General features: G+C 40.6%; 1 protein-coding gene across 4 annotated transcripts in view; it reads right to left on the bottom strand.

Annotated features, from left to right (window-relative positions):
* The window catches only part of rbm44 (RNA binding motif protein 44), a 161,257-nt gene that overhangs the window by 39,514 nt on the left and 106,060 nt on the right, over positions 1-15,683 (bottom strand). For all 4 annotated transcript variants that reach the window (XR_006312103.1, XM_043693366.1, XM_043693367.1 and 1 more), the window contains 4 exons: positions 13,887-14,067; positions 12,006-12,055; positions 5,832-5,913; positions 3,075-3,150 (listed from right to left, as the gene is read on the bottom strand). Coding sequence is in view for 3 of the 4 variants with exons in the window: in XM_043693366.1 (XP_043549301.1) it covers positions 3,075-3,150; positions 5,832-5,913; positions 12,006-12,055; positions 13,887-14,067 (389 nt within the window). In the remaining variant the exon portion in view is untranslated. The remainder of the gene's footprint in view (positions 1-3,074; positions 3,151-5,831; positions 5,914-12,005; positions 12,056-13,886; positions 14,068-15,683) is intronic.

The raw sequence follows: 15,683 nt of genomic DNA, 5'->3' as shown, positions 1-15,683 counted from the left end.
GGGAAGGTGCCAGGATGGGAGGGTGGGTTGAAGGGGGGGGGGGGCGTGGACCTGACCAGGTAGTCACGGAGGGAACGGTCTTTGCGGAAGGCGGAAAGGGATGGGGAGGGAAATATATCCCTGGTGGTGGGGCCCGTTTGGAGGTGGCGGAAATGTCGGCGGATGATTTGGTTTGTGCGAAGGGTGGTAGGGTGGAAGGTGAGCACCGGGGCGGTCCTTGTTACGGTTGGAGGAGTGGGGTCTGAGGGCGGAGGTGCGGGATGTGGACGAGATGCATTGGAGGGCATCTTTAACCACGTGGGAAGGGAAATTGCGGTCTCTAAAGAAGGAGGCCATCTGGTGTGTTCTGTGGTGGAATTGGTCCTCCTAGGAGCAGATACGGCGGAGCTGGAGGAATTGGGAATATGGGATGGCATTTTTAAGGCCCTTGGGAGTGTTGTTGAATAAAGAGACCTTGGAGAGCAAGATCATAGCTCCTTGAAAGTGGAGTCTCGGGTAGATAGGATAGTGAAGGTGGCGTTTGGTTTGCTTTCCTTTATTGGTCAGAGTTGGAAGGTCATGTTGCGGCCGTATAGGATATTGATGAGGCCACTGTTGGAATACTGCATGCAATTTTGGTCTCCTTCCTATCGGAAAGATGCTGTAAAACTTGAAAGGGTTCAGAAAAGATTTACAAGGATGTTTCCAGGGTTGGAGGATTTGAGCTATAAGGAGAGGCTGAACAGACTGGGGCTGTTTTTCGCTGGAGCGTCGGAGGCTGAGGGGTGACCTTATAGAGGTTTGCAAAATTATAATGGGCATGGATAGGATAAACAGACAAAGTCTTTCCCCTAGTTTGGCAGAGTCCAGAACTAGAGGCCATAGATTTAAGGTGAGAGGGGAAAGACATAAAAAGGACCTAAGGGGCAACTTTTTCACGCAGAGGTACGTGTATGGAATGAGCTGCCAGAGGAAGTGGTAGAGGCTGATACAATTGCAACATTTAAAAAGCATTTGGATGGGTATATGAATAGGAAGGGTTTGGAGGGATATGGGCAGGGTGCTGGCAGGTGGGATGAGATTGGGTTGGGATAACTGGTCGGCACGGACGGGTTTGACCGAAGGGTCTGTTTCCATGCTGTACATCTCTATGACTCCAAAAAAAGTACAGCATAAAAGATATTTGTGTGTTATTTTGCACGAAACATAAAAAGCACTAGATGGAGCAAGTAACTAAGGTGGCAAGTGTAATTTTGACCTTTATTGCTGAGGGTTGAAATTTAAAAATAGTGAGGCCTTGTTACAACTTTGTCTGTCATTGTGAAAGTAGCACAGCTTATATCTTAATTAACTTTGGTTCACACTACTCGATCAACCTTTATCAGTCGATGCCAAACTGGTGCCTTGGACACCATTTGGACAGGGTTAGTTTTCTATGCCGTCAACTGGTTGATACAGCTGAGGAACGGGTCATTTAACTTTACAAGTTGTGGAGGCTTGACGAGAATGAAGCCAGCTCAGATATTCAGGCACATGTGTATGGTGATCCAGCTAGAAGTGGAGATCCAAGTGAAACAAATAACCCCACAGTTAAAAGGGAGGTTTGTTCAGTAAATAGTCCAGAGGCCAAAGCCTGCATTAGAAATGTGAAGAAGTTAATCTGATTTCCATGAGGTTGGTGCTGTGTAATGTCTGAATGTTGTTAATCACCTGCAGTCTTTAGCTATTTGTCAGACGTGCTATTAAAAGCTGTTAACTTACAAGTTATCAAGATTAGTTACAAAACAGTCTCACCAATCTACATCCTCACTTCAGTCATACAGGTTTTAAGTAACTGTTCATTCATGATTTGCTACTCAAACTAATAATCTGGGAGCTCCAGATTTTGACTGCAAGACAATGAATGAAAGGTGATTTAGTTTGAAATTTACTAAATTCCCCCAACAAAATAAGCTAAGGATTTCCAATGTTCATATTTTAATGACTGATAGAACTGGATAAATCATGACAAGCCTTGGTTAGCTGCTGATATGGACTGTGGCCTCACGACTCACTCCAGGAGCTGAATAGATAATCTAAGCTAACCATTTAATGTGGTACTACAAAATTGGAAAGCCTTAGCAATTTTAGCTGGGGGAGAAAAGAATAAATTATGACAATTGCTTCAGCCGGTATTACATTTGATGGCGACAGCCTGTTTCACACATAAGACAGTGACAAGAGGGAAATAAGGCTAGAGTATACAAAAATCTGTAGGATCAAAGATAATAGCTTTTCCATGGTCCAGGTGGATATTAAAAATTCTTCATCACAATTTTGAGGACTGCTATTAACATTAATGCAAGCTTAGGTAATTTATGAAATTACCATTAGTTGAATCCAGGCAGAATGACTGCTAGCATAACAAATTGCAATTAAACAACACAAGTGTATGAAGCACTTTATTGCAGGAGGATGCAAAAACAGCCTGAGATCAATCAACACCTCAAATTAGCATTATCACTAAATTTATATCAAGATTACCCGGTTCTAATTTTCAGCCCAAATATCTAATTTTGGTACAGTCACAATGGGTTGAATGGTTATGTCATTGAAGGTAGCCATTCTAAGCTAAAGTGGCAAACTGCTGAAAATTACATGGAAGTCTGCAAGTCAGGAACTTTATTCTGCTGCAGCACACGTATACAAACATATAACTTCTAAATAAAAAACAATGCAACTTGTATTTAACCATGATCATTTGATGGAATAATGACATAATTGCATTCGCTTTCTATCCATTCTCCCTCACCTTCACTCTTGATGGCATTAACTCCATTCTACAAAATGCTCACCATTTCACCTATTAGTCCCTCTTCACATGTGACAAATTAAGCCTTTTGTCAAGAGTTTCAGCAGTAGTTCGTATATAAAAAAATACGATTCTGTGGAGTCACCTCTGGTCATCAAGTAGCATAGTACTTTCTTTAAAAGGGATGCAGAGTTCACAGAAGGAGCAGGGTTGATTGAAAATGTTCTCTCATGTTTTATCTTCTAGATTTTACCTTTCTAGATTTCACATGCTTTCATACGTATCAAAGGTATATACAACTTACCCTGTTTTACAATATTTTCACAATCGGTTTCTCCTTTAACGCTATGGCCAACATTCCGATAATGACTGTTCTGTAGCTGTAACAAAATCAGAGCTTTTTTTTAAAAAAAAACTTTTTGAATTTGGTGCCTTGTTTTCAAATATGTAGCACCAATGGAAAAAATATTCATTTCTTTCTGTTGGGTATAGATTTTTCAAATAAGTCAGAGAGAGGACCAGATCCAGTTACCTATTTCTCTCTCCACTGATGTTGGAAAAACTCATCAGGTCTGACAACAATTTCTGTTTTTATTTGAGATTTCCAGCATCTACAGTATTTTACTTTTATTTTAATTGTGGCTAGCTGTTTTTTGCAAGTTGGAGAAAATTTACATTACAGTCCAAAAGTAGTAAAGGAAACGATTAAGTTTTAAATTAATGATCTGAAGCAATGTCAGAGATGGAGGAAGAAGTAGACACTATGTAATTAGAAGCATATTTCAGGGTAAAACAAGACTCAGGATTGCAAATGGTCTGGGTCAACCTCAGAAAGTGACCAGTGACAGCAATGCAGCCAGTAGTTGGTAACATGATTTGTCGTAGGGAGCAAAGGTGATAGCTTCCCTCTTATCAATATTCGAATTGGTGAAAGTTTCTGCTTTTACAACTCTATATCACATATTCATTCATGTTCCTGGCAAGATAAGTTTTTATGATCCTGCCTAATTTCTCTTAAGATGGCCTTGGTAAACTAATGCCTTAAGCCACTTTTTTTTTGTGGTGAAGGTGCCATATCAGAATCATTTTCTTTGTTGCACTTGGTGCCTTCAGCCATTTCTTGAAGCCATGAGAAGTAAATTAAATTGATTTGATCAAAAAGACACATAACCACCAGAATCTCCAGTCTCTCAATTTAAAGAGGGCCTTACTGCTGATGAAGAGGCACTGCAACTGCAGCCCTCAAAATGGATTACAAATCCTTCACCCTCCCTATTCTAAACATCAAATATTCAAAACATCCTACAAAATACAATATATTGACAAGATAACAGTAAATCTCTGCACAAGTAAACAGAAAACAGGTTAGCAAGTTGATGTCCAACCCTCTAAATATTTCTAAAGGAGAGCTCCCGTGCTGCTGAATGCTTATCCAGGAAATAGACCCTTCGGTCCAACTCATCTATTGCTGACCAGACATCCTAAACTAATCTAGTCACATTTACCAGCATTTGGCCAATATTCCTTGAAACCCTTCCATCCAAATGCCTTTTAAATGTTGTAAGGTTTTAACACTTCCTCTGGCAGCTCAATCTGTACACACACCACCCTGTGTGAAAAAGTTGACTCTTGGTCTCTTTAAAGTCTTTCCCCTCTCACCTGAAACTTATGCCCTCGGGTTTTGGACTTGCCTACCTCAGGGAAAAGACCTCAGCTACTCACCCTATCCATGCCCTCATGATTTTATAAACCTCTATAAAAGTTACTCCTCAGCTTCCGACACTCCAGGGAAAATAACTCCAGGCTATTCAGCCTCTCCCTACAGCTCAAACCAACCAACCCTAGCAGCATCCTTGTAAATCTTTTCTGAATCCTTTTAGGTTTCACAACATCCTTTCTGTAGCAGGGAGACCAGATTGGCACGCAGTATTCCAAAAGTGGCCTAACAAATGTCCTGTACAGCCGCAACATGACCTCCCAACTCCTATACTCAATGCACTGACCAATAAAGACAAACATACCAAATGTCTTTATCACTATCCTATCTACTTGTGACTCCACTTTCAAGGAGCTATGAACCTGTATTTCAAGGTCTCTTTGTTCAACAATATTCCCCAGGATCTTACCATTAGGTGTAAAAGTTCTGCCCTCATTTGCCTTTCCAAAATGCTGGACCTCACACTTATCCAAATTAAACTCAATCTGCCACTCCTTGGCCCATATGATCAAGGTCCCATTGTACTCTGATGTCCCATTGTCCCCAACACCTCCAATTTTGGTATCATCTGCAAACTTACAAGCCATACCTCTCATGTTCACATCCAAATCATTTATGTAAATGACAAAAGGCAGTGGACCCAGTACCGATCCTTGTGGAATACTGCTGGTCACAGGCCTCCAGTCTGAAAAGCAACCCTCCACCAACAACCCTCCGTCTTCTACCTACAAGCCAGTTCTGTATCCAAATGGCTAGCTAATCCCAACACACTCTGGAGTTATTCTGCCATTGCCTTGACTCCACATTTTCTGGATGCAGTCATGGTCAACCATGCAGGACTTTATCAAAGGCTTTTGGAAATCCAATACAGGTGACCCCGTATCCATTGGTCCTGTTTCTGCGGTTGTAGTTACTAGTAGTTTACTGCGGCCCAAACGTATTGGAGGGAACATTCCAGAACTAGGTACCAGGAGGCTGCTGGGAAGGTACGTTTCCCATTCAAATGAATGGGTTTGCACATATCCACAGTTTGGGGCTTCCACGGCAGGTCTTGGAACGTATCCCCCGCAGGTACGGGGCGACTAGTGTACATAACTATCGACCGTATATTGTTACACATGTATATTTTTTCTGCTACAAAGAAACCAACAGTGGTTAAATCTATACCTTGATTTTGGAATGTGACTTCAATGTATTTTCAGTTTCTACAGTTTTTAATGAACGATCTTGAGTCAAATTCCATTTTGTTTTGGATTATTTAGGTACATAATTTGCTGGGATTGTTCTAGCTTAGGAATTGCTTTAGTACAATATTTAATTTTTATTATTTAGCTGTATATTTACCTCACCACTTGGAACATCAGTTTCATCTTGATCTCCAACAGGAATTTCTTGAGATGGTTCCTTTTCCAATGCAAACCATTCTCTAGACAGAACAAGAAGATCCACTTGAATTTCTATGGCCAAGCCAAATTATCAAACAGTATGTGTAAAACTCATATTTCACTTTTTTTTTGAAAAACGAATGTTGTCATTTTGTTATGAATGATTAACAAACAATGCATGTTACAAAATAAAACGAGGTAGCCTTCCTAATCTATTTCTCAGCTCATGTTTTTGTGTTACTAAACAGTGAGAAAGAGAGAACATTGGAAAAATGCCTGTATGAATTTTCATACATTCTGTAAATGGGGTTCTTGTTTTCTTTAATTTATATAACAATCAAAAGAATTCACCTAAGCTGTTTATTCTAACGTTTGTGGAAATCTCCCCCGATCCATACTTTCCTCCTTGTGCATACTGGCCAAAGCAATAGTCACAATAACAGCAATATGGTACAAGTTCAAGGGTCTTGGTGCTAAGTTCTTTGCCTAGCATCCATCCTGTATATTTTACAGAAAATGTCAACGACCAGTGATCAAAACACGAGTTCTGACCAATTATTTCCTTCCTAACTGAGGAAGTGCTAAGGTTGTCTATATTCATGGATTTTTGACAATTGCTAATTCAATAGTAAACTTGGGACCTTCTATTCAATCAGCATGTAAGTTCACAACCAACAATGAAACCTTAACTTTTTTTTATATTCATTAGTGGGACCTGGGCATCACTGGCTGGCCAGCATTGATAGCTCATCCCTATTTGCCCTTGAGAAGGTGGTGGTGAGCTGCCTTCTTGAATCACTGCAGTCCACATGCTGTGAGTTGATCCACAATGCCAGCAGGGAGGGAATTCCAGGATTTTGACCCAATGACTGTGAAGGATTGGCAGTATATTTCCAAGTCAGGGTGGTGGGAGGCTTGGAGGGAAACTTGCAGGTGGTGGTGTTCCCATGCATCTGCAGCCCTTGTCCTTCCAGATGGAATTGATCGTCACGTGTACCAAGGCACAGTGAAAAGCTTTGTCTTGCGAGCAAGACAGGCAGATCACAAAGTTAAGTAGAATAATAGTAAATAATAGGTAAACAGCAGCAAAAACAAAAACACAGATACAGGAGAATGTTAAGAGTTTGAGTGTCCACTCAGTATTCTAACAACAGTAGGGTAGAAACTGTTGCAAAACTAGCTGGTGCATGTGTTCAGGCTTCTGTACCTTCTCCCTGATAGTAGAGGTTGTAGAAAAACATTGCCAGGGTAGGATGGATCTTTAAGAATGCTGGCGGCCTTTCCTTGACAGCAGGCCTAGTAGATGGATTCTATAGATGGGAGGTTGGCCTTTGTGATTGTCCGGGCCGTCTCCGATCTTGAATGATAGTTGCTATACCAGGTACTGATGCATCCAGCCAGAATGCTCTCGATGGCGCACCTATAACAGTTGGCCATGCCAAATTTTCTCAGCTACCTGAGGAAGAAGAGATGTTGTTGGGCCTTTGTAACTAGTGCATCCACATGAAGAGTCCAAGAAAGCTTGCTGTGGATGACTCCTCCTAGGAGCTTGACACTTTCCACCCGTTCCACCTCTGCTGTTAATGTGAAGAGGGGCTTAAGTAACATCCCGCCAAAAGTCCATAAGTTCTTGGTTTTGCTGGCATTGAGAGCTACTTTGTTCTCAGTGCACTATTTTTCCAGGGCTTCTACCTCCCATCTGTAGTGTTTCATCGTCATCTGAGATTCGACCGACTATGGTGTCATCAGCGAACTTGTAAATGGCATTAGTCTGATATTTGGCCATGCAGTCATGGGTATACAGTAAGTATAGTAGGGAGCTGAGTACGTACCCCTGTGGGGCTCCAGTGTTGAGTGTTAGTGACAATGAAATATTGCCCCCAGTCTTCACTGATTGAGGCCTATGGGTCAGGAAACGGAGGATCCAGTTGCAGAGAGTGGGGCTTAGTCCGAGATCACTAAGTTTAGTAATCAGTCTCGAGGGGATAACAGTGTTGAAGGCTGAACTGTAGTCAATGTGTAGGATTCTTATGTAGCTGCTCTTGGTGTCAAGATGTACTAGGGAGGAGTGAAGGGCAAGTGATATGGCATCTGACATGGATCTGTTGGTCTGATAGACAAATTGGAGTGGGTCAAGAGTAGTGGGGAGGCTGGAGTTGATTAATGCCAATGACCAGCCTTTCAAAGCACTTCATGATCACCAAAGTTAGGGCCACTGGGCGGTAGTCATTGAGACATGCTGCATGAGCCTTCTTAGGCACAGGGACAATGTTGGCCCTCTTGAACAGGCAGGGAGAGGGAGAGGATGAAGACCTCTGCCAGTTGATCTGCGCATGCTCTGAGTGCACAGCCTGGTACTCCGTCTCGTCCCATTGCTTTCCTTGGATTCACACGAAGGAAAACTGATCTGACCTCTGATGCAGTGACTGTTGGGATAGGTTCGTCAGAATAGATGTTACCTCTCTGCCAAAATTCTGCTCAAAGCGAGCATAGAAGACATTGAGACAATCTGGGAGGAATATGTCATCGTCTGTTCTCTTGCATTGTCTCTTTTTAGAACCTGTGATGTCATTCAGTCCTTGCCATAGTCGCTAGGTGTCTGTCTAGGCCTCTAGTTTGGATTGGTATTGATCCTTGGCCGTCTTAATGGCTCAGCAAAGGTCATACTTGGATTCCTTATATTTGAGTGGGTCTCCTGATCTGAAGGCCTCATACCTGGTTTTTAGCTGGTTCTGTATGTCCTGATTCATCCAGGATTTCCTGTTGGGGAACACCCGGATCGACTTCCTCGATATGCAGCCCTCCACACAGTTGCTGATAAATCTGTGACGTTAGTGGCGTACTCGTCCAAGATATCTGCGGATTGTTTGAACATAGCCCAATCAGCCGATTCCAGACAGTACCAGAGTTGATCCTCTGCCTCCTCTGACCAGCACTGGACCTGTATTTGCGAGGGGGTCTCCTGCTTGAGTTTTTGCCTGTAAGCTGGGAGAAGCAGCACAGCATTGTGGTTGGAGTTCCTGAAATGAGAGCAGGGGATGGAGCAGTAAGGCATCCTTCACAGTGGTGTCGCAGTGGTCTAAAATGTTCGGGCCTCTGGTGGGGCAGGTAATGTTCTGGTGGTACTTGGGCAACACCTTCCTCAGATTGAAGTTGCCAGTCACAATAAACAGGGCCTCGGGGTGTTCCGTCTCCAGGGTATTAGTGGTGGAGTACAGCACACCCAGAGCTTCCTCAGCCTTTGCTTGTGGAGGTATGTACTTAGAAGTTAGTATAGCAGCGGTAAATTCCCGTGGTAGATAGAAGGGGCAGCATTTGATGGTGAGGAGTTCAAGGTTTGGGGAACAATGGCTGCCCAGGGTCGCAAAGTCCATACATCACAAGTTGTTGATTAAAAAGCAAACCCCTCCACCCTTTGTCTTACTTGAGGATGCTATGCGGTCCATACGATGGATAGAATAACCATCAGCCTAAAGTGCGCAGTTGGAAATGGATGGGTTGAGCCAGGCCTTTGTGAAGCAGAGCACACAGCAGTCCCGCAGTTCACACCGGAAGCTGAGCCGTGATCTGAGTTCGTCCATCTTGTTCTCCAGAGATTGTACATTTGCTCGGAGTAAGCTAGGAAGGGGGTTCTTGAAACCACGCAGTCTCAGTCTTACTAGCAGGCCGGCACACTTATCCCGCTTTCTCATTGGTTTCTTACATTTGAATGGTCCAGTGGTCGGGTGGAGTGGATTTTGACTGCTTCCAGTTAAGTGATCCATCCAAGGACCCTGTGGAGCAGGTTGGTTGCAGTTTGGTGTATTTTTGCAGAGGGTCTGCTTAGGAGCCAGTGTAGCAGGTAGCTTACTGAGTTTTTTTTTAAACCGGAGGGAGTGTGCTTAGGACCCAGTAGAGAAGGTAAGTTCTCGTAGGTTGTAGTCTTGGGTTTGGAAGGTGCTGTCTAAGAATCTTTGGTGAATTTCTGTAGTGCACCTTGTGGATAGTACACCCTATTGTTACTGAGTGCCGGTGGTGGAGGGATTGAATGTCTGTATATGTGGTGCCAATCAAATGGGTTGTTTGTACTGGATGGTGTCAAGCTTCTTGAGTATTGTTGGAGCTGCACCCATTCAGGCAAATGGGGAGTATTCCATCACACTCCTGACTTCTGTGTGTTAAATCCTACAGTATCTCCAATTTTTAGGAGAAATTTGTCAAAGAGAGCAGATTTCCAAATTGGGGAAGGTAGACAAGCAAACAATGAATTAAAACAGAAACTTTCTGCTACAAGTAGTAGTGCCCTAACACACTTTTCTCCTGTGGTGTGTGACCCACAATACTTTCAGTTTTCCCAGTTAAAAATCACAACACCAGGTTATAGTCCAACAGGTTTAACTGGAAGCACACTAGCCGTCGCTCCAAAAGCTAGTGTGCTTCCTATTAAACCTGTTGGACTATAACCTGGTGTTGTGTGATTTTTAACTTTGTACACCCCAGTCCAACACCGGCATCTCCAAATCATTCAGTTTTCCCTGTAGTGACATCTCTACATCAATCACTATTTATATATTAAATTTTGTTAATGTTTTGTCCAATTTGAATACCCTCGAATTGTGTTTTCTTCAGTCAAAGTCATACGTACAGCACAGATACAGATCCTTCGGCCCAACTCGTTTAGGTTTCCTAAACTGAACTAGTCCCACTTGCCTGCATTTGGCCCAAATCCCTCTATTGTCTAGATCCACCTCAAATATGTTAAAAAAACTCCAAAGAGAATGTAATGAGTGAATTTGCCCAAGTATCCCTCAATATCAAAGCAGTCAAATCGCTACAAAAACAAGCCGGAACCAATGCAAAACAGTCCCATCAGAACATCATTTGGAACAATGAACATGTTGTTGTAGTTGCACTTCAACAAGCTAAAGAGATCTTTTCCAAGAACACATAGAACTTAAACTAAATAACTCAACAAGCTACCTGGTGAGAAAACTGCTACTTATTAATGATTGACAATTTGTGATCCAGAGAGACAACAAAAGGGGTCACCAACAAAATTGAACTCAGAAGAAAAGATCCATCCTGGCAGAAGGACACTTCAATTGTGGATGTCTCCAGATCATCAGAACTGGAAAGAAACTGGAAGCTGTTTTAGCAGTCTCAAAGTGGTGAGTCCATCTGTGTATCTCAGTCAGAAACATGAAAAATTAAAAAACAGGGTTACTGTACAGAAAGCTGCCACAAGGGAATGTTCATGGCCTCGTTAGTTCAGTAAAAAATTATAAAATAAAGATAGTAGCGAAATTTCACTTGGTTTGTGTGTTCATCAGACCCTAATAATGAAATGTCACTAATGTCACAACAGCTAATGTTAACTGACTGGATCTATAGTCTCTTGGCTTCTCCCTCCATTCTGCAATAAATAATGGAAAGATATTTATAGTTTTCCAATTCAAAAGATACAATTCCCAAAACTAGATAGCTTTGGAAGATTATGATAAATGCATTTAAATTTCACCATCTTTTTCTTTTGATATCCTAAGGTGGAATCTGTCAGGTCCTAGATATTTGATTTAATTGCCATTATTTTCTCCATGCTTTGGTCTGTAAATACTAATATTAAATCCACTCAGCTTGCAAAAGGTTCTGCTGTATCAGTATCTTTTGTATTTTTCATCTTCTTGTTATCCATTATAGCCTCATTTGCATTTTAACAGGCTCAGGTTCCCTTCACAATTCTTATCTGCATAAGAGAAAAATAATTCATCTGAAGTGCTTGTACTGACTCAGTTCTTAAGTCTGAAGCTGTACTGAGTTGGTGGACCTCAAATAAGATAGCAATATGCATAAATGTTCTAAATATAGTCTTATCGCTACTTAGTAAATCCTGTAACATGGTTGGAATCTGGGTTGAGATCTATTTGGTTTAGTTTTGCTATTTTAAAATTCCTGATATCTAACATGATACATGAAAAGTGACTGCCAGAGAGCAAAAAGTGTCCTTGTAACTGAATAAATGTCTTCTGAAGAAAACAGAAGGTAATTAGTACAGAGAATACATAAAAGAAAAAGGTTAAATTCAGTCAAAGGTGCTTATATTTTGAAGAACTAGCCAAACAACATTTTAAAAACATTTTTGGTAGTAATTTCTTACCTATAATTTGAAGTTTTCTGATATTGAGACATTGGTTGTTGATCACCCAACTGAAATAGGAAAAAAGGAAAAAAAAATTGTTTTGGCAACCAACTAAAACAAATGCAAAGTGTTAACATTTATCAGTTTTTCTTTAAAATTAATACTGCAGCTTTATCCGTACTTTAACGTGACTCATACTCAAGAATTAGAGATGCTCAATTTGAATTCCACTTGGAGATGACTTCTGTCCTCACTCCAGCAATGGTGAAAACATGGACAGAAAAGCTGAATTCCAATGGTGACGTGATACTGATTGCCACTGACATTAAAGCAGCATGGTATAAAGGAACTTTAGTAAAAGTGAATCACACCCAGCACAAAGGAAGCTGGATATCGCTTCGGAGGCCAATCACTGATTCCAATGGCCATTAATACATGATTTCATCTGGACAATGAAGCATCTTCAGCTTCTTTATCAATGACCTTTCCTCCCAGGTAAAAAGTGCAGTGTTCAATGCCATTTACAACTGTCTGATTACTAAAGCATTCCCTACCAACATGCAACCAGACCTGGCCAAATTCAGACTTGTGTACCATATTGCAAATAACACTTGCATCACTTATTATGAGGCAATGGCCATCTAATCATCCGCCTATGATATGGAAAAGCATTATCATTGTTGAAATCATTAACATGGGAGTTATCATTGAATGGAATTTTAGCTGGACTAAAAACAAAAATACTGTGGTTACAAAATCAGTTTTGATGCTGTTAATTCTGTGTCAAGTACCTCATCTCATTTCCCATGCCTGTTCACCATCAACAAGGCACAGATTAGCAACATGATAGAATACTCCCCAGTAGCTTGGATGATTACAGTTCCAAAACCAGTTGGAAAGCATATCACCACTAGGAACAAAACAGCCAATTTAACTGCCACTAGATCAGTCACCTCAAACATTCAGTGATTACCAATGAAGCTGTGTTTGTACTGTGCGCCCATAAAACTGCAACTACCTGACCTGGCTATTTCAAATCTACTTTATTTCTCAAATCCAATACCTTACCGCCAAGTTGAACAAGGGTAGCAGACAAATGGACACACCAGCAGGAAGGTTACATGTGAGTTACATAGCATCTTGTATCAGAAGTGATCTATGGTTGCACCTAAATTTCATAGACTATAACAGTTCAGCAAGACAGCTCATTATCAATTCTCAAGGTTAATTAAGAATGGAAAGTAAGTGTTGATCTTGCCATTAATACCCATATACACAAATACTGTATATACTCATTATAGATCAATCTCATGAATAAGTAGACCTCTTGTTTTGGCCAAAAAATCTGGTATTTTTCACATACCTTGCATATAAGTCGACCATAGTTTTTCAGGGTCTCTTTTGTTGTTTATTACTTTATATAGAGATCTGGTTTTTGTTTGTCCATTTTTTGACTCATGCCAAGCATGAATTTCATCTCCTCAAAAACAATACCTCATGTACAAGTCGATACCCTAATTTCAGCTTAAAAAAGTCTTCAAAACTTGACCTATACACAAGTATACCCAGTAACAACACTGCTTTAAGCCAGCATGCAGCATAGTTGTAATTAATGAAGTTCTGATAAAAAAAAAACTGAGCACACATTTGGTGATCGTGAAGTATGGGCCTTCCAGTATGCACTCCACACCTATGAACTGAAATGGAATACAATCCTAAAGGAATGTGTATATCAAGCAAAGAGAATTTCCACATATACACATTGATCAGGAGAATTTTAAAGATGGTTATACTTTTCAGACATTATAGAGATCAGGCTAATCTAAAAGGAAAATTATTTAGAGAATATGGACATGATCCTGGCTAATATCAAATATACAAGTAATTATTCAAGCATACCATAGCAGGAACAAATGGAGAATATGACAGTCCTTGTAGCTCAACAGACAATGAAGGGAGATTGTCCAAAGTCATTCCTTCCAGCACTTTCTGCATTGTACTCTGATAGTTTATTTTAAGCTCCTGTAAAGCAGATGATATAGCTATGCCATACTCAGTGCCAACTTCCAAACATGACAACCTATTCAAGAGAAAGAAATATTAATACTCAAACAGGACAGTTGGACACAAATGGATCAAACAAAAAAAAACGTAAATATCAGGCACCTGAAATATAACAATGTCATGTTTTAATATGGAGAAAGATTATTTTGGACAAGACTATTCACCAAATTCTCTCTGATGAAGGATCTCATCAATAAGTTATGACAGAGAACATCTGAGCAATTAGTGGTACACCCTGCTGAAGACCAACATTTTCAAATGAAAATTTTGCACTAATCTACTGATTTAATATCACAGCCTAAACAATGTGTGTTTAACTATTAGGCTTGAAAAATAGGGTCAATTTCTGTTCCAAAAATAGTTAAGAAACAATATATCAAAACATTTCAAAAGCCCATGCAATTATAATAATGCCAAGATTATTTAATATGAATGATAAACTGCTGATGATATAATCAAAGTAATAATATGACAGATGTGATACCAGGTGAACATGCTGAAAATGTGGAGTCTCAACGGTAGCTTACAGAATTGGAGGAGAGTTTCTCTGCATGCATAAAAGAACAAGAGAAATGGAAGTAAAATATTTAGTCCCTTGTACGTGCTATTCAATAAAATTACATCTTGCCATAATCTATGATTGTTGTGGCATGTCTGCTTAATCTGTTGGGTTACTTTGTGGAGAGTGAAGATTGCAGAAACTATAATGTTGCTACACACAGTGAATTCCAAATTAGATCTTCATCCACGAAATTGGCAGTTAGGAAACTTACATTTCAATAATAGGTGCTAGAATTATAATGGGTGCTAAAATTATAACAGGCATATTTTGAGGAAGTAGTATGTTTATTTCTCAAACAATATTGAGGCAATCTGGCACAACATTTGTATTTTCAATTTGTGGGAAAACAGTTCCACAAGACCAGATCTTTGTCAAAAATTGTATTTTTACTTCTCAGACACTTTTACACACCTGCCTGTAATTTTACATGGGACAGGTGATGCCTATGGTGACTCACTCATCTATATCCCAACAGGCCAATTATCCGTCCATGCAAAGATCACTTCCTGCCTTGCTCCATTTCAAGGCTGGTGAGAGGAGTTGAATGATGGGGCAAGACTGGAATCCACACTGCTCAGGTCTTAAACAGGAAGGGCTACATGAGAGAAGTGGGAGAACTGCCTTTAAGGCCAACACAAAGCTCAGATCCCATAAATGTTTCCTTCCCCCAGCCATTCCAGGAGGTTTATCATGATCATCCTCTCCTTCTAATGTCCCAATCCTCACCTCTAATCCACATAGTGAGATCCTCTGCATGCATCTGTTCCTTGACTCTGAGGATGGCTGATGTCCAGTCCTTCTTTTCATTGATGTCACTGACACTGAAAGGACTGCACAGCTCCCAACTATCAGATTGAGGGACAAAAATCCAGTTTTTGGCAAATTGGCACTCCTCAATATGGGTGAGCTTTAATCAGCAGAGGGACTATCACGATTGGCATAGGCATGGCATGAAACCCCAATATTAGTGTTACGATCCACTCGGGAAGGTGCACTGCTTCTCAACATACAGTACTCCCACAGTCACAACAAAATGTTATGAGCTAATCAAAGTTTGCAAAGATTTATGT

Source organism: Chiloscyllium plagiosum, chromosome 7, assembly GCF_004010195.1.
Source record: "Chiloscyllium plagiosum isolate BGI_BamShark_2017 chromosome 7, ASM401019v2, whole genome shotgun sequence".
In the NCBI taxonomy this organism is placed as follows: domain Eukaryota; kingdom Metazoa; phylum Chordata; class Chondrichthyes; order Orectolobiformes; family Hemiscylliidae; genus Chiloscyllium; species Chiloscyllium plagiosum.
The sequence above is the reverse complement of the archived record's forward strand: the minus strand, read 5'-3'. Positions and strand labels throughout refer to the sequence as shown.